At 39.9% G+C, this 18987-nt stretch overlaps 1 protein-coding gene across 2 annotated transcripts in view; it reads left to right on the forward strand.

Annotated features, from left to right (window-relative positions):
* The first annotated feature begins 1904 nt into the window (after positions 1-1904).
* WDR11 (WD repeat domain 11) overlaps positions 1905-18987 on the forward strand; it is a 40091-nt gene continuing 23008 nt past the window's right edge. The window contains exons 1-11 of one of the 2 annotated variants that reach the window (XM_032695152.1): positions 1905-2097; positions 3722-3833; positions 7506-7659; positions 9448-9621; positions 10542-10728; positions 12512-12677; positions 13049-13163; positions 14088-14283; positions 15302-15405; positions 16510-16689; positions 18373-18457. In XM_032695152.1, the coding sequence (XP_032551043.1) occupies positions 2012-2097; positions 3722-3833; positions 7506-7659; positions 9448-9621; positions 10542-10728; positions 12512-12677; positions 13049-13163; positions 14088-14283; positions 15302-15405; positions 16510-16689; positions 18373-18457 (1559 nt within the window). In that variant the 5' untranslated portion in view covers positions 1905-2011. The remainder of the gene's footprint in view (positions 2098-3721; positions 3834-7505; positions 7660-9447; positions 9622-10541; positions 10729-12511; positions 12678-13048; positions 13164-14087; positions 14284-15301; positions 15406-16509; positions 16690-18372; positions 18458-18987) is intronic. The other variant, XM_032695153.1, reaches the window with a different exon arrangement.

The following is an 18987-nucleotide window of genomic DNA, read 5'->3' on the forward strand; positions in this document are numbered from 1 at the left end:
GAAGATCCTCTGGTTCTATTGTGCAATGAAAGTTTCAAAGGACCATTCTCAAAAAAAACCCCAATCCAACAAAGCAAGATCTCAAAATCCTCCAAAAATATGAGCAGCAGCAGCAGGTTGGCCAAGGACACTGAATAAAAACACACAATTAGCAAAAAATAACTAAAATTAATGAAGATGGTGCCTGCTTGGGCTTTCACAAAGTTGATCTCTGGAGGTGTAGATCATGTTTCTGAAAAGATAACAAAGGAAAGGGAACAAAAAAGCCCTTTACTTCTCCAAACAGTGAATTTTCAATGTTAAGAGTAAAGAGAGATCTTTTGGGATGAGACGGTTTTGAGAAATTAGTTCCAATGTTAAAGTGACCCGAAAAATGGTACTGAGCAATCTATTGTGTCTCAAGAGCAGCTTTCTTTAGAAGAGAGCTGGAAAAGGTGTCAGCTGCAGGTTGTTTCTTGAGTTCCCATTCGCACAAATTCAACTGTGATTAGAATGAGGAGAAAAGAGGATCAGCATTACCGAATCTTCTGTGACAAAGTGACAGTGCGGCATGGTAAAAATGTGTGGCTGGCATTACATTCTTGCCATCTTTGGCCATCTAGTGGCATCTTTTTCTCTATGAAATATAACAAGCAAACAATCATTATTATTTTGAAGAGAACCCCCCCAACAGTACACGCATGTTAAATAACACGCCTGGAGCTGCGTGATCCTGGTCATCTTATTAATGCTGTGGTACAGAAAACTATTTTGGAAGCCTTACAGAATCAATTAGGTTGGAAAAGGCCTCTCAGATCACCGAGTCCAACCTCAATGCTCTACAGCCTGCTGTGCCCAGTGCAAATGCTCAGTGTTCTTGCTCAGGGATGTGTTATCCCAGGTGGCTTTTCCTGGCACTAGTGACAGCTTGGGGACAGCTGGAGGACAGGTTGCTTAGGTAGGGCTTGGTGCCTTGTGGTGCTGCAATACAATGAGTACCGATGAGGACAACCTTCACTGTCCAAGCACCTGGAGATGGGACGGGGAACCCTGTTCCTGCTGAGGTGTCTCGGGTGCACAGCTGTCCCTGGAGCTGCTCGGCCAAGGCTCACAGGGGCTCTGGCATCCCCACGGAGCCTTTCCCTTCCCATCCGTGTGATGTACAACCAACACAGCACCCTGTCCCCCACCCCGGGGGCTGTTCTGGGGTGTCCCTGCTGTGTCCAGTTTGGGGCTGTTCAGTACAAGAAAGAAAAGGAGCTGCTGGAGGGGGTCCAGCAGAGGCCACAAAGATGATGAGGGGTCTGGAGCATCGCTGTTATGAGGAGAGACTGCTACAGAGCTTAATTTAGAGAAAAGAAGACTGAGAAGGGATCTCATTAATGCACATAAATATCTCAAAGGCAGGTGCCAAGAGGATGGGGTCAGGCTCTTTTTGGTGGTGCCCTGTGACAGGACGAGGAGCAACGACCACAAACTACAACACAAGAAGTTCCACCTCAACACGAGGAAGAACTTTAGGGTGAGGGTGGCAGAGCGCTGGAACATCCACCTCAACACGAGGAAGAACTTTAGGGTGAGGGTGGCAGAGCGCTGGAACAGCTGCCCAGGGAGGTCGTGGAGTCTCCCTCTCTGGAGACATTCCAACAGCCCGTATTCCTGTGTCACCTGCTCCAGGCCACCCTGCCTTGGCAGGGGAGTCGGACTGGGCGATCTGCGGAGGTGCCTTCCAACCCTAATTATGCTGTGATTCTGTAACCGGGGTGGGTGGGCTGGAACCACACCCCCCACACCCCCCAGGCACCTCATACACCTCACACAAACAGCCCGGCCGGGGCAGGGGGTGGTGGCGGCCCCGGAACGGCCGTTCCCGAGCTGCGGGGCCCCGGCGGAGGTCGGAGCGGCGGCGGAGCCGAGGCGGCGCTTCCTGCGGGGCGGGGCCGGGCAGGGGCTGCTCAGCAGCGGCAGCCGGGGCTGGGGTCGCCCCGCCGGGCTCCGCTCCCCGCCGGGCTCGGCGCTGCCGGGGCTCGCCATGCAGCGCTTCACCGTCAACATCAAGCTGCCGGCGCGGACCCTGACGGGCGCCCTCAGCGCGCCCAACCGGGGGGCTGCGGACTGGTGAGGGGCCGCGGGCGCGCGGGAGGGGGGTCCCGGCCCTTCGCCTCAGCCGCGGGTCGGGCTCTGCCCCGGCACTGCCCCCGCCCGCTGTCCCCCGGCCCCGGGCTGTCCGCGCAGCCCCGCGGCCCCCGCTGGCGGCTGGAGCGCGGGGATAGCGGTGGATCCCCGGGAGAGGCCGCAGGCAGGAGCCCGGGGAGCTGCTGGTGTCCAGCGCTGTGCAAGAACAGAGCCATGGGCGAGCACGGCCCAGGCCTTCCCGGGTTCGGATTGAAAGAGAGAAGGTTTAGATTAGATATTAGGAAGAAATTCTTCCCTTTGAGGGTGGGCAGGCCCTGGCACAGGTTGCCCAGGGAAGTTGTGGATGCCCCATCTCTGGAAGTGTCCAAGGCCGAGGTTTGGAGTAACCTGGGCTAGTGGAAGGTGTCCCTGCCCATGGCAGGGGGGTGGAACGAGATGATCTTCAAGGTACCTTCTAACGCAGACCGCTCTGTGATTCCCTTCTCTGGGCGGAGATCTTGCCGGTGTGGTGAACTGTAGAGATCAGAGCAGCTTATTCTGGTTTCTGTTCCTGTTGCCTTCGAGACTTGGTGTACAAAGCCAGTACCTGTACTCTTGTATTCATTGCTCTGAGCAGTGAGTTCGCTCAGCTGGGCTGTAATTCATTGCCCCAACACTGCTGAACGCCAGGCAGCCAAAATGAATGAGCTGGACCAAGGCATGGTTTAAAACTGTAGCGTTTAGGTTCGTCAGCTTGCAAAGCAGTGAACATCAAAGTACTCAGAAGTGCTTAGTTTGAAACTTTTTCTGCTTTGACTGTTGCCAGTTGCCTGGTGTTCACCAAAGCTCGTAGGTGTCATTGGTTACCTGAAGGGAGCCTGCGGGAGAGCTGGAGAGGGACTTTGTACAAAAACAGGACAAGGGGGAGTGCCTTTAAACAGAAAGGAAGTAGGATTGGATTAGATATTAGAAGAAATTCTTCCCTGTGTGAGTGGGGAGGCCCTGGCACAGGTTGCCCCGAGAAGCTGTGGCTGCCCCACCCCTGGAAGTGTCCAAGGCCAGGTTGGATGGGGCTTGGAGCAACCTGGGACAGTGGAAGGTGTCCATGGCAGGGAGTGGAATGAGATGGTCTTCAGGGTCCCTTCCAGCTCAAACCATTCTCTGATTCTGTGATAAACTTCTGAAGTCATACAGGCCAGATTTTTGCTGTTACTGTAATAAATGTTTTACATGCTACTTTTTAGTCTCAGAATAAATGAATGAATAAAAGAAATGCAATTAATTATATAGTGGCAAATATATTTCTCACCTGTGTTCTTACATGTAAAATTTGGGAATGCTCTTCATGAATTCCTGTGCAAAGTCTTAAATTTACAGAAGAGGATTTTTGCAGATGGGCACAAAGAGATGCTTTGTGGTGGCTGAGGGTTCTGTCAGCAAGTGGTTCAGCAGACATGCAGTGACATTTTATAGTGCTTTTATGTTATTAAATGGTATTTACCAGTTGCTAAACATAAAATATTGTGTCCAGTAGCATACATCCAACTCAGCAAAAAAAAAGTCTTGTACTTGATTTGCAGAGCTTTTGTTGTTTTTTGCTTGTTGATGATGATATGTGCTTTTCCAGGGGCTGGCAAGGTTTGATTGCATATGGATGTCATTCCCTTGTGCTGATAGTGGATGCCAATACTGCTCAGACTTTACAAGTTCTGGAAAGACACAAAGCTAGTGTTGTCAAGGTGAGATGTGCATGTTTTAAGGTATATTACTTGATTCTGGTGTATATATTATTTTTCTAAGTCACTGTAAATACTTGACATGATACTGGACTCGATTTTCAGATAAAATGTGTTGTAAAATACCCCTATTTTACAAGAACTCTGTTACAGCTGAGTCAAACCATACATGCTGAAATTTGAGCTGAGGTTGGTGGCATATCTTTATAGAATATATAGAGGTTTTTGAATATCAAGAAAAATTTATTAGCGTTACAGAACACAGAAATGTTTTTAGGAAAGCTTTTAACGTGAGAGAATTTCAAATGGACATTCCAAATATATCACATGAAGCTCTTTGTTGATGCCCTTTCTGATCTTCCCTATGGTGGGAAGTGCACCATTTGTCTAGAAAATTACTTTTAAGCTTTTTTTTTCTGTTCCTACCTAGAGAACAGGAACAGTAGCAGACAAAACTGAACATTTATTTTAGTGATATAAACTGGCTAAAATTTAAGTTCAAGTATAGGGCACCTGAACTTTCCTTTGAAGGTCCTTGACTTGAAATTGCAGAGTTTGAGTCAAGTGTGGAACAGGATGTATGTCTTTGATACATCATTTCTTTGATTGTGGGCAATGACAGATTCAGCTGGGGTTTAGAGGGATGTTTGGCTGGCACACATAGTGTTTAACAGTCCTTGGCACAAGTGCTGTTTTAGAAGGCAGTCAGTAATGTATGAAGAATAACAGGTCCTTAGATAGGGGGATTTTGGTGGGGTTTTTTTGGTAGTAAAAGGTTGAATGTGCCTTCTGCAAACACACTGTTTTTTCCCACACGGAATTTTCTTTAATATCTATTTCCATATAGATACACTAGTACTGTATCAGACATGGCCACTCTGGTATTTTAAAATTAAACACAATTATTTTGTCTTTAGGTTTGGTAATTTACTGACTTCTGAGGTATCATGTTATGATGATTTCTTTCTGCACACTAAAGTAGTTTAGTCTGCAGAAAAAGATTTGCCAATTTTTTGGTGAGTGGCTTTGAAATTTCAGGATATTCAGTAGTTGATGTTGTTTGCATATCTTTATATGGTATAATATATATTTTTGTGCTACAGAGTCCAGTCAAGTGAGCTTTTGAATAATAATAAATGGACTGCTCAAATCCTGAGTGAAAATTTTGGGTAGGGCAAAACTGATACAGGTCCATACAAAGTCTTGGCCAAGAGTCGTACAGATAATGACACTGTAGCTTTTAAAAATGCTTGTAAAGTTCAGGAATTAGTTTTGCTTGATTAGAAAGAATTTTTAATTGACTGGCAAAAAAAGGAAGTTATAAGGGTTAGGTTTCAAAGCAGATCCTTTATGTCATTTTTTGAGACTTAGATAATAAATTGTAGCACAGTTAGTTTTTTTTTATCCATGCATCTTAATGTGTTTTGGTTACATTCACTGGCATTGAGGAGTAACACCATTTCAGTAGGAAACCAAATACTGAAGTCCATTAATTTTTAAGATAATTTTTCAAAACCACTTCCTGAAGCTCTAGGAACAGAAACATGCTGTAAGAAAATGACTAATTCACGAGGTGGAAGAATGAAAAGAAATTCCCTTCTACTTTAAGAAATAGGCATTATATAGGAAATTATTATGAGGTCATGATCACTGCAGATACCTTTACACCTCTAAGAAATTTTTCTTCAATTCCTAATATTTTTTAAGAGTTTATAAGTGCTAAGAGTGTAAATAAGCTGGAGGGGATCTGACAGAAGTCTGCAGTGTATGTCTGACAAACTCTTTGTAGCAGAGGCTCACACCAGCAAACTCAGTGTTCCAGGGATCTTCTCCTCAAGAACCTGTGCTTCAGTGCTGAAAAATGTCAAAACACACATCACATCTGTAATTTAAAAAGCAAAGAATAAAACAATTGGTTCATAATCCTTCTGCAGTGCATTTTACTGGTTTACTTTAAATACTTCCTGGCCTTTGGTTGTCATAACTGTGTCTGGAATAGTTAATGGATTCACTGAGAGCTGATCTGTGTTAGTTGCCCATCTGTACAAAAGGTGTTTGTGGGAGACTGATGGCCTTGTACAGAGTGGATTATATCTGATTTTACCTTTAGGAAGAGTACTTGAAAGCGTGCTTCTGCAGAGGAAAATCTAATTACAAGAGAAAGGGTTTGATCTGTCACTAGAATGAGAGGATTGACATTACATTTGTATCCTTTTTGATGTATTGATAAACAGAGATAATAAGGCATTATAAATGAGATGAGGTAGACTGTGAACATTAAAAAGTCACCTCTGGTTGCTGTTTCTGACTGATGCTGCTGTATTTTGAAGTCAGGGTAGACAGGCAGTGACCAATATCATAAGAAAATAATTTGTTTTAGCAGAGGGTCAGGTCCTGTGTTGGACCTTGTTGGAGCAGAGAGAAACGAGATTTATGTTGTGAGAGCACCATGTGGGCTCTGGTTAGTAAAGATCTCCTTTTTGTTGTTCATAACTTGGTGACAACTCCTCCCCTGAGAAATGATGTCTTCCAGACTTGGAATTTGCTTTGAAGTAATAAGTCTTTACCTGAGGAATAAATGGCTTTGTAGGTTTTTACAGTTACAATAATTGCAGATATCCTCATGGGTGATTCTTTTTTGAACAGCAGGGAAGCAGGAATTGCAAAAATGAAATTTGTAGGTAGAGAAGAGTCTCTCTAGAATTCTTTGTGTTTCAGGTAGAAACATGCTTTGAGTTTATAACTAGAAAAGTTCTGTGTTTGGCCTCCCCCTTTCTCTCTCAGGTGGTGTGACAGCACACACGTAGTGGAATTTTTGTGGCAAGTAAATTCCCATTAGCTTTGCATTAAGGTTTCTTTATTCTGTCAGTGTCTTCAGTCTCTCCTAGTGACAGAAGTTCACCTTAAAACCAGGTAGCAAAACAACTCCATATTAAAAAGATAAGGGAGAAATCAGTGTTGCCTGTGCCCTTTTAATCTGGGAAGACTTGAAGACAAAATATTTCAGATTTCAAGACATGGAGTTTTCACAGGTGTTGCCAACTTGCAAGCCCATGAAGCTTGAAATCCCAAACCAGAAAGTGGTGTGTGGAAATCAGTGGGCTGAAAAGTTAGCAAATGTCAATAATACCTTCTTTTTTTGATTATTTAGCTATGAGACAACACAGAGATGAAAGACTTAACCTTCTTTCCTCCCCAGTACCATAATACACCTATATTTGTCACATTACAAAAATGACATGTTTTAGGGCGTATAGAAAAATTGGATTATAATTTTTCCACTTCCATTTGTTTGGAAATCAGTGGGCACAGGTTTGTGGATGCCCACAGAACCATAAATATTGCCACTTAGTTTCCTCTAAATATTTGAGTGAACTGTTTATATACATAAGGTGTATGTTTGGGTTGCTGTAGTTACCTTCAGGAACAGGGATTGTTGATTTAAGTAATTGGAGAATATCAGCCATGCAGTCATGCAGCTAAGTTGGGACCTACCTTAAATTTATTTGCACAAGTGATGGAAGCTTAAAGATATTTTACACAGGTGCTGTTGACATTAACTATTACAATGCTTTTTATTGAGTTCATTATTCTTTGCTTATCCATCTGAAAAATATGAAGTGTGTGTGTTGTATGGGTTTGTCTCCTTTGACCAGTTTCCCTCTGTGTGTTCAGGTTAAATGGGCTAAAGAAAATTACCATCACAACATTGGCTCCCCGTATTCCCTACGTTTGGCTTCTGCTGATGCCACAGGGAAAATCATTGTGTGGGATGTGGCAACAGGAACAGCTCGCTGTGAAATACAGGAGCATTCCAAACCAATTCAAGGTAATGAGAGTGGATGGGTTTTCTATGGAAGGTATTTTATGGAGCATTTTGTGTACAAATCCATCACCTGTGTTTTATAAACTGGGCTCTGTTCTGACAGTGAATTCCGCTCCTGGCATTGCCAGCCTTCTGTATATTTGCTTGCTCTTTTTATGAGGAAATGTAAGATTTACTGTCTCCCAGAGGAATGTTGTGAGATTTAATTCATTATGGTGATGTTTTCCAAGACAAAAAGTTAGCATCCACTTTTATGGATGTTATTGATTGCAGTAATAACATTTACAGTGTCAAGTACATCTTCCTGCTTTTCAGTTGGGGTTGTGGAGCAGTTTGAATTGCACCTGAGTGCTGCTACCATCTGAGGGGGTGCAGTGCTTTAACAGCATTACATTTATAGAAATTAAAGGTTTTGATTGGGCACATATATTTTGACAGTTATTTAGATAGCTCATTATGTAGCTACTTCTGATCAAATAGATTGGTATGATAACATACATTTGCAATCTAAGCAGAGAGAGAAGGTTTTTTTGAGCATTTCAACTATTTCAAAAACTTGTGATGATGCTTTATTATACCTGGTGTTTTTTTTAAACTCCTATTATATAAAAGCCTGCTTATGAAAATAAGTTGTTTGTTTTTTGTTATTCTGGTTTTATAAATCCTGTGAAAGAAGATAGAATATTGTAAGTCTGATAGTGAGTCACTGCAGTTAATTTTATTAGTTTTATTACTTTTTTGTTTGTGTGTGCATTATGAGTTGGGTTTTATTTACTCCTGACGCTGATTCACTGAATATTTGGTGGAGTTTGGGTGGAGAAATTCGGAGATTTGTCCATTTTTTCAAACCCAGTGAAGGCTTTCCAAGCTTCAGGGCAAGGAAAAAGGCTAATAAGCAACAGAATTAAAAATTCTGGGTTGTCCTCAGTCGCTGATTTGATTCAGCAATAACCTCTAACAAAAGCAGCTTCTTTTCCCTTCCTTTCCACGTGTTTCTGAGGCCTCTGACTTTCTCCAAGCTGTAGAAAGTGGTGCAAATACAGAGATTGAGCACCAGAGTGATCTGGTTCTCTGGGTTATCTGCAAGAGCTTTGTGGGATGACAGCTGGAGCCTCAGGAAAAAAGCCTCACACTTTTCTCCTCACTGTTTCAGGGAGGAGAAAAGTGGTGCATCAGTGTAAGGCACTCTCCTTTTATTTGATGCAAACTTTGCATTCAGCTGAGGAGTTAAACCTTTTGTTCACTTCCAGTGTAACAGATTTGGACACACGTGGCTGCTTTTTGTCCCTCTTTTCTTCCCTGTGAAACCCAGGGAAAAGCACTTACCAGCTCTGAAAAAGTGTTTGAAGTGGAGAAGACATTTGTTTCCAGGTCCAACACTGATACCATCTCAAATATTAATTTTAGATGGTGTTATGGCTCATGGTGTCTTCCCAGATATTAATTGGGATGGTGTATGGTGCTTTTAATTTTAACTCTGCAGTGGTTCTGTACAGTGGGTTGTTTCACATAGAAATTCAGTGGCTGAAAACATGTGGTTTCTTCAGGTAGGACATGGATTTTGTGCATATGTGTAGACATGTGCAACCCAGTTTGTTGCTGATTGTTAAAAACATAAATTCAGGCTATAATAGGAACTTAGGTTTTAGAATGGTGAAATAGAAACATCCTGTTGCTAACAAGCCACTATTAATTCTATTAAAGATGAGGCGTAGAAGAAGAGTAGTTTTAAAATAGAACAACTTTATTTTTAAATGAATTTCACTATTGTTCCTTCTTTTCTTTTGACAGACATGCAGTGGCTGTGGAATCAAGATGCTTCTAGAGATTTGCTGCTTGCAGTTCACCCACCTAACTATATTGTACTGTGGAATGCAGACACAGGCACCAAACTTTGGAAGAAAAGTTATGCTGAAAACATCCTGTCTTTCTCATTTGACCCCTTTGATCCATCACACTTAGCTTGTAAGTTTATCTGTGTAAAATACTGTGACCTGGTTACGTGTGACCAGGAAAAATGTTAGGCTAGAATGTTAATATTGAGATTAAATGCAGTGGATTGGAGAGAATAATGTCATAAATGCCATGAAGGAGCCTCAAAGCAAAGATAGGGAAGTCTTTGGCCAATGTGAAATGTAAAAAGTGTGAGAGGATAGTTGCTGAGGGAGAATCCAATAAGTAGACCAAGAATAAATGTTATTTTCAACAGAAAGGATTTTTTTTTTTTTAAGGAATACAGCATGAGCATCAGCTTCAGAAGCAATTCAGGTGTCAAGGGGGGGATGGAGGGAACATTTATTCATTTTAGCAGAAAGAAACTGAGAGAAATAAGAGAGTCACCATTTTCTTCTGGAATTCAGCTCCATCAGTCCTGATCTCTAATGAGACAGCAGAGTTTGAGGCTTTGTAATTTTGGGGTTTTTTCATCTGCAATACCATTCAGCCTCCTGTAGGCATCTTAGTTATTCAGCTGAGCCAAAACTTTATGCTGCAGCATAAATAACATGAGTTAAGAATTCTTTGAGCCGTGCTCTGCATGAGAACAAAAAGGGGTGATGCAGCCAATGTGCACAACTCTTCTATTTACATTGTGAAGCTTAAAGAAAAACAGTTATGGGAGAGAATAACTGAGTTTCTGCCAGTAATACAGTATTTTTTTCATATAAACTTAATTTTGAAAGGGGAGTTTTGTGGATATTAATTAATTGTAATGTGCCATCTGCTGCTTTTTCAGTAGAAAAAGTGGTCTAGAATGATGTATTTTCTACCTGATAGAGTATTATTAAAGTTAGTAGCATTTCTCCTCACTGAGATGTCATTAAACTGGAATGCCACAATCAAATTGCAGATTGAATTTTGCTTTTTTTATTTTTTTCTTGGTACAGTGCTCACCAGTGAAGGAATAGTGTTCATCTCTGACTTCTCTCCTTCCAAAGCTCCTGCCAGCTCAGGGAAGAAAGTTTACATCTCTAGTCCCCATTCCAGTCCTTCTCACAACAAGCTGGCTGCTGCTACAGGGGCCAAAAAGGCCCTTGATAAAGTAAAAATCTTAATCAGTAATGAAAAACCGAGGTAGGTTGCAAATATTTCTTCTCAGGTAATGTTTTGTATACCTGTATATCTTATGGATATAATAGCCTGTAAGGTAATTAGTTTAAAAAAAGAAGATTCACTGGGTAGGCAGATGTGAAGGTAATATTTAGTAATATTGACATCCAGTTCTGCTCATAAAACCCACCATATTATCTCAGCATATTTTATATAACTCAAATGGCATAATTTTCTCCTTTTGCTGACAGATTTTTATGCAGGTGTAAATTCAGAAACAGCTTTCTTAGTGGAAAAAAAAAAAAGATGAAAATGAGCTCCCATAATTCATTTTGATTGTGGATTGAGGAGTGATATAGCTAGAGAATAAAAATTATGCAGGTACCTGAGAAGAGTTGTCATTCTAATGTTGTACATGATACTGCAGCAGGAGGCATTTTCTAAATGATTAGTGCATAAATAAAATTAGAATTTTATGATTGCATTCCTATTTGTATATTTTCTGCCCTTCTAAAACTTAAATTGTTGCATTATGAGATTATATTTTTTTATTAGAAATTCTCTAGGCCGCTTTCTTCCATAATAATTATCTTTGTATTTTCTATTTGAGCATTAAAAATATTTCTCAAACCTATGGCAAATGTGAGAACCCACTAATCAGGTTGTATCAATTAGAAACTTATACTCTGTTATAATAGGGAGTTTAAATTGCAAACTGAGGAGAAGATTTTTATATGAAATTAATGGGCATGATCTTATCATTTTGTGTTCTATAATGCCTGATTTGCAAATATTGAGGCAACACATAGGCTGCTGCAGCCTTATTTGTGCTCTGCATTAGCAGCAAACCATCAGAGATACCATTTTTATGCTTTCTCTTGGTTGCATTTTAATTTAAATATGAATGCTGCCAAAGGTATGACCGGCTTCTCTTTTCTCCCTCCTTTTCAATCCAGAATAGAAAGACTAGAATGAGAAAAAAAAATAGGAAGAAAAATTGTAGCAGCAATGATTTGTGGGGTTTTGTATGAGTTGAAGGAAACTCTGAGGAAAGAGGAGCAGGAGATTGTCAGGAAAGTGCAGACAAAAGGGGACTCAGAGCCCCAAAGGAAGGAACGAGGTGCAGGAAGTGTGTGAAGATGTTTAGTGTGTGGTGGAATGAGATTAAAAACAAACAAAACCCCTCAAAGGGATCATGCATTAAATGAGTTCAGAGGCTTTGAAAACTGAGCACAGGATGAGGATGATTTTCTTCACCATGACCCAAGTTCCTTGGATTCCATGTCCCTAAGGAACCCCTTTATCTTGCAGCTAATCTCCCGTTCACCTTTCATAAAATGATAAACTTTCCTCTCTTTGCTACTTTCTCTGAATATTTGAAGACTGGGATTCTTGCTACACTGGTTCAGATCATTTCTAAATAAAGTAGTATGCATAACAATATAAAAATTGGAGTAAGCAATATGTTTAAGGGTAATTTCCCATGAATGTCAGTAAATGTCAGGGCAGCCAGCAATTCCTAAGTGAATTGCTTCGTATGTGAGATGTGCAAGAATTACACTTGTTCCATTTGAATGAAATGCTATTTTTAAAATTGCTCTCTAATCTTATTTAGACAAAAGCCAACAGGGTGTGTTTTTGGAGCTCAGTGATGCTCTGCACAGCTGTAACAGTTAAATGGAAACCTGCAGTTGCCTCATGATCACAATAGAGGTTACTTGAAACAAATGCAGCTGCAGGAGAAATCATGCTGTTAATTTTATTTTGACACAACCTGATAAATGTTTATGTATCTGACATTTTACAGTGCTGAGTCTGTGACACTCAATGACTGTCTCCAGTTGTCATATTTGCCTTCCAAGAGAAACTACATGCTGTTATTGTACCCCAGAGAAATTCTGATTCTTGACCTGGAAGTGAATCAGACAGTGGGTGTGATTGCAATTGAAAGAACAGGCGTGCCTTTCATACAGGTAATGAAGATTTGATGGGTTTTTAATCATTGAAATATTTTATTAAGATCGTAGATAAGTTGGTGATCCTCTGAGAGTTGTATTTGGTTAGTTCTAGAGAATGAAAATAAGTTAGTTCATTGGGGGAAAAACGTCCTCTGAACCAGCAAACAATTCAAACAAAACCTTTCAATTAATTTTTCACATTAATTGACTTCCTCAGTCACAAATCCTGTACCTAAAAAAAAAAATAAATCATGGAAATGTTGCATTAACGGTAACATTTTTTATGACTCGCTTATAGATCAGCAATCAGTGTGTTGTATTTGCAAATGCCCTTTGCTAAGGTTGAAGTTTTGATGATGTGGTATAATGTCTCTCTCTCTGTGCAGGTAATTCCTTGTTTCCAGAGGGATGGGTTGTTTTGCCTCCATGAAAATGGTTGTATAACTCTGAGGGTTCGCAGATCCAACTGCAGCATAACTGGAACTCCAAGTGAAGAGCCAGGTAAGTTTTGTGTCAAAAACATCCTGAAATGCCTTTTAATGTCCTTTGATACCTTTTAATTAATAATTTAACACCAGTATTAACCATCATGCCTCGTATAGGATGGTGAATTACAGCCCTTCTAGTGTTTTTCTCCCTGTGCGTTGAATTTGAATTTAAATTTGTGCTGCTTTTTCCCAAAATGGTTTTTCACTTCTCTGATGTTAAGTGCAAAATAGATTACGTTAATATCCTCAAAATCCTTTTATCACTAAATAATACTTTAATTATAAGCTGGCTTAGCAGTCACAGATACAAGAATGTTATACATAAAAGATGAATAGTGTCTTCTTTTTATGTTTAAGAATGGACATATTTTTCAGGCAAACACAAGGTTTTGGAAGTCATTTGGTCAATTGGAAGAACTGATTTAGAACTAAGATATGGGGTTTAGATTAATATCTAAATTATTAAACTTCTGTCTCTTTTATGAAATGTTACTAAGGATGGTCTTTTAAATGTAACAGAGCAGATTGGAAAAAAAGGGAAAACATAGTTCTGTAAATATAAATAAGTGATTTTTTTGTGGTTGTTTTGGTTTGGGCAGTTTGCTAATTTCTAGTGAGCTACTTTACTGGCCTCCAGGTCTACCAGTAAACCTGGAACTTTGGATTGTGGAGAGCAGATGCACTTTGTGCCCAGATATGAAACAGTTATTTTTTAGATTTTTGCGAGATTCACGTGGAATAAGATATTTTAAAGCCAAAGTTACACTTTGGAGAACTTTTCAGAGCTGTGTTGTGTACAGCAAGATCAGTAGTTTTTGATTGCTTTTCCCAAACATGGATTTCAGTCAGAGAGCTTCAAACGTGGCTCTGATGATTGATCCCATCACGTGTTTTTCACTCTAATTATTTGTCCTCTGTGGGACCATTGGTGTTACAGATCCAGAGCCAGTTCAGGAGCTGATTTATGACTTAAGAAGTCAGTGTGATGCCATCAGGGTGACCAAAACAGTGCGACCCTTCAGCATGGTGTGCTGCCCAGTGAATGAGAACTCTGCAGCTCTCATAGTCAGTGATGGCAGGGTGATGATCTGGGAATTAAAATCCAGTGTTTCTGGCAGAAATATTCGGAACAGGTAACGGGATTTATTTTTTCTTACCACGGTTTCAGTCCGTTACATTTAGTGCGATGTCCTTCGGTTGTTTTTTTGGTATTGTGACATGTGGGAATGAAAGGAAGAGGAACAAAATGTGTCATCCAAAAAGATTAGTTCCCTTTCCTTGGGGAAGTGAAGGAGCTGTATTTCCTCTTCCTTCTTTAAAAGATAATTCCATCCTAAGTGGTTGGAGTAAGAAAACAAAAGATAGAATGAATGTTCACATTATTTTAGGGGAATGTCACCTGAGTCTTTAAAGAACTACATTTCCAGGAGGGGAAGGGTTTTCTGCTTTTGACACTGAACAATATGAAGCTGCACAGCTGGAATATGGGGGTATAAAAAATGTTTTTGTGTACAAAGCCTCTAAAATTTTAGACTTTGAGCAGTCTCTACAAATACTGTGTGAAGGAATGTAGTTCTTTGAGCATTCAATGTGTTAAGGTCGTTCTGCTGCAATAACCCTTGAAAGTACTGTTGAATAACATAAATAAATAAAATAAATAACTAAAATAAATAACTTACTGCTGTAAAATAAATAGATTTCTTAGTGCACTTTCAAATGTCCGTAGTACCAGGTTTTCAACTTAGACCCTTTTGTTGCTCATCAGTGATTTAATATTTTTATTCTTGGTGTTCTCAAAAATACTACTGGTTGGACTCCTTGTGCTGCATATCCAGGAAAGCTGTTTAGAATCCATATGTTCCTGGGTTTTACTTCTTGTGTCCTTAAGAGTAATTTCCAAAACATTGATCTTTGTCATAATTATATAACCCCTCAAAAAATATAATAACATTAGAAGAGCCACTGAGCCTTGAGGATTGTGGATATAAAGCATATTTGTAATTGGCACAGAGTCTTTAATGGATTTTGAAGGAGTCTTCCTTCGTTAGCTCTTTATCCTGCTGGATTTCATGGTCATAATGAAAATGTGAACAGAAAGTGTTTTGCAGGGAGATTTTAAAGAAAAACATTTTGTTTTCATTCCTTTTGCAGCAGTTCAAGTGCATCACCTTTGTATTCCCCAGTCTCCTTCTGTGGAATTCCTGTAGGAGCATTCCAAAATAAACTTCCAGACCTCTCATTAGACAACATGATTGGTAAGAATTGCTTTCATTAATATTACAGGGTTTTTTAAATGGTTGTGCATTTTAGCTTGAGAACTGCATTTGTTAGAATTGTTTTCTATGCAATTCAAATAGTAACTCTGAAATGAAAGAATTCCTGTTTGCTAAAGAAGTTATCAAATGAATCCATTTGAGGACCAATGCTTCATTTTCTCTGAGGAAAAGGAAAAGTGTTTTAAAATGAAATTTGGCCAAAACTCTTTCATTTTTTGATATTAATCTTAAACGGATGAAGCCAATTAATGTGACACATCCCAGGTATTTGCCATCAACTTCAATATTGAGAAATTCCCCATTAAGATGCTTAGGTTTATGTTTTAAAACTAATTTCTGTTGGAAAAGCCACTCGTGCTGCTCAGAGATAGAGAGGTACAGCTTTGGAGCTGCATTTGTTGAGAGGTGTCTGGATGAGCTACTGTAGGTACCGTAACACATTTTCACTTTATCTCATGTGTTTAAAGATGCCATTTAGGGCATGAATTTTTAAGTCCAGCCTGGAAAAGGCTCTGAGCAACCTGGTCTAGTGGAAGGTGTCTCTGCCCATGGCAGGGAACTGGAATGAGATGAGCTTTCAAGTCCCTTCCAACCCAAACCATCCTGTGATTCCATGAATTTTTCTTGTACCTGCATTTCCTGTAGTCATTGACATCACAGCTAATGTTGGTTTTGTTCCTTACAACATCTGGACTTGTTCAGCTGAGTGCAGAAGGTGCACAGCACTGGAATTACATCTTTTTTGGGCCTCTCTTTATTGCTGTGTCTGAAACAATTCACTGTATTTCTGGAGGTAGATTGCACTTTACTGTCTGAGGTTGAATTCTGGAAGAAGACTGGAATTATTGCACTTGCTTTCTTTTCTTACTTTTTTTCATGTCCTTCTTCGTGTTAGGAGAGAAAGTTAGTACTGGAGAATTAGTAGAAGTACAGTCTTCCAAAAAGTTTCCTCACACAAAGCCAAACAGGAAGGAACGTGTTTGTGCCTTATTTGTAATATTTAATGATATAAATTTCTGTGTCTCATAACTGTCCGTGACATCTCTGATTAAAACAATCCTAACAAGAGCTTTAATTTTTAAGCAGGGCAAGGTGCAGGTGCTGGAGAAGAGCAGTTAAGGAGCTCATTTCTGCAAGAAGTGCACCTCAAATTCCTGCTGACTGGACTCCTCTCGGGGCTCCCTCTGCCTCCGTTTGCCATCCGCATGTGCCCACCCCTTACAACAAAAAACATCAAACAGTATGAGCCAATCCTGGCTGTTGGTAAGTCCTTGAATAGCTTATTCCTTGCTCTGAAGAGTAGATATTAAATGCAAATATAGTTGCTAATACAGAAGAGAAAAATCTGTCTTTTGATCCCATGTGAGTAATTAAAAGATATCGACCCTTTTTCAGCTGTGATAGTCCTTGGATTCTTCTTTCCTGCCTTGAGTTTCAGCAATGCTACCTGAAAAATTGCAATACAGTAGCAAGTTTGTATTTATCCTTTCCTTTACTATGCTGCTGGTCTGTCGATACACTCAGCATTTTACATGCTGCTCTCACTTCATTCTAAACATCTAGAAACAGGGATTTCTGCAGTTCTTATTCCCGCATTCCTGGAATAAGGAAATGAACTTTACAGAGACTTTTTTTTGCTCTGATTTGAATATCTAAAAATACACTTGAAGCATATTATTCTGTCTTATTCCAAATGTAGTTAAACTCATCTGGGTATTAGAATAGTTGCCAGTGAGCACCTGATTTATTAACTCTGAGTTCTCCCTGTTTAAATCTGATTTTTCTAGTGTGCTCTTTCAGACCACATCAGGGATCTCACAGTGCATCCACACAGTCTGCTGCCTCTGCTGTCAGCAGACTGGAAGAGCAGACACAGAGATGCTGGAATGTAAAGATTGTAGAGCATTGTAGAATTAGACCTCGGGATTTGGGTTCTTCCAACATACTCTTAGAATATCTAAATATCAGTCCAAATCTGTGTCTGTCATAAGTCAGACTTGGGAGAGTCTTGTTATTCCTGATGTTGCCTGTGCTGTAGAGCCTTCCTAGATTCCTGGATGGGGTGGGGGAATTATTACAAAGATGTATGTTGGGCAGGAGCTTGCAAAGAGGATGTCACTCCAGTGACAATACATGTTTGTGTGTGTGCAATTCTCATAATACTGGTATTTACTGAGCTAAAATACCACCTAGAATTGTGCTCTAAAACATAGGCAGGCTCTCATGACATGATATGATGCTGCTAAAATTGGATTTTTATAAGCTGTAATTCTTAAAATAAGTGAAATACAAAGATTAGGAAACAGGCAGGTATAAAGTGCATTTATAGCAAGGTCTTTCTTGACTTAAGGTACCTGAATTGCTCTTTAGGTATCCATTGTTGTATTTTGTGAAGTGATATGAGTATAAAGAAGTGCTTAATATAAAATCATAACTTTCAGTGTTTCTGAAGGTTTTTGATGTAGTTGAAGCTAGTAGCTACCAAGTTATTGATTTCTAATTTGGAAGAGGTCATTATTTCAGGAATGAGAAAGCAGAATTGCTGTAATGATTCAATAAAATCTGCCCATGATTCTCCCCTGGCATTATTGGTGGATAACAATTAATAAATTTCCTTGGGGCATTTACTCCTCTCCAGGAATCAAACCAAACAGAAACAGTCCTTTCCTCTGCAGCTGGATGGGTATGTTGTGAAAATGCAAAAAGAATGAGCAGATTTTCTCCAGGCTCTATAAACAGGATCAAGAAAAGTCTTGATCCAAGTGGATATCACTGGATGGCTTTAATATTTGGGATTTCAGTGCTAGAAATCAAAGTGCCTTTTCTAAAATTGTAAAATGTAATAGTTACAGAGAGGGAGAAATAGCTGTAAACCCTGCATTTTCACTAAAGTATAGAAAAGAAGAATAAAATGTATGCCTGTATTTTTTTTATCACTTTTTATAGGTACAAGTAATGGCTCTGTCCTGGTGTTTCACCTTACAAGTGGAGTCTTACACAAAGAGTTAAGCATCCATTCCTGTGAAGTCAAGTAAGATTTTCATTTTAATTCCTACTATAATCCTTCTAGGAAACAAATCCTAACCCCTCTGACTGGTGTTCCAGCAGCAGTGTGGGTGTCCTGCCTTGCTGTTCATGACACTCAAGGAAATTTCCTGTCAAGTCTTTACCCCATCAGTGTCTTTGCTGTGTATAAGCTGCAAAACACTGAAAAAATTGGAATAAAAATGACATTGAAACAAGTATATGCTGCTGATCTAGGATGCATATCAGCTCCTTCCAGTCTCTTTAGTCACTGGAGTACAAAGGAGTCTTTTTAGGACAAGAAACCTTTTTTCAGTGTAACAGTCAGGACTCATGGATTGTGTCCTTTGAAATAATTCTGATTTGTGTGTCAGGGTTTATTTACTTTGTCCCCCTGGGGCTGAAATAGCTGTTGAGACAGATCTAGTCCTGACTGAAGTCAAAATAATTGTATTGTTGAGAGATTTTAAAGACTGAATATAGGAATCAGTATTTATCCATCCTAAGAAGGAACAGAATAAGTTTAAGGCTGTTGTA

This window comes from Chiroxiphia lanceolata, chromosome 8, assembly GCF_009829145.1.
Source record: "Chiroxiphia lanceolata isolate bChiLan1 chromosome 8, bChiLan1.pri, whole genome shotgun sequence".
In the NCBI taxonomy this organism is placed as follows: domain Eukaryota; kingdom Metazoa; phylum Chordata; class Aves; order Passeriformes; family Pipridae; genus Chiroxiphia; species Chiroxiphia lanceolata.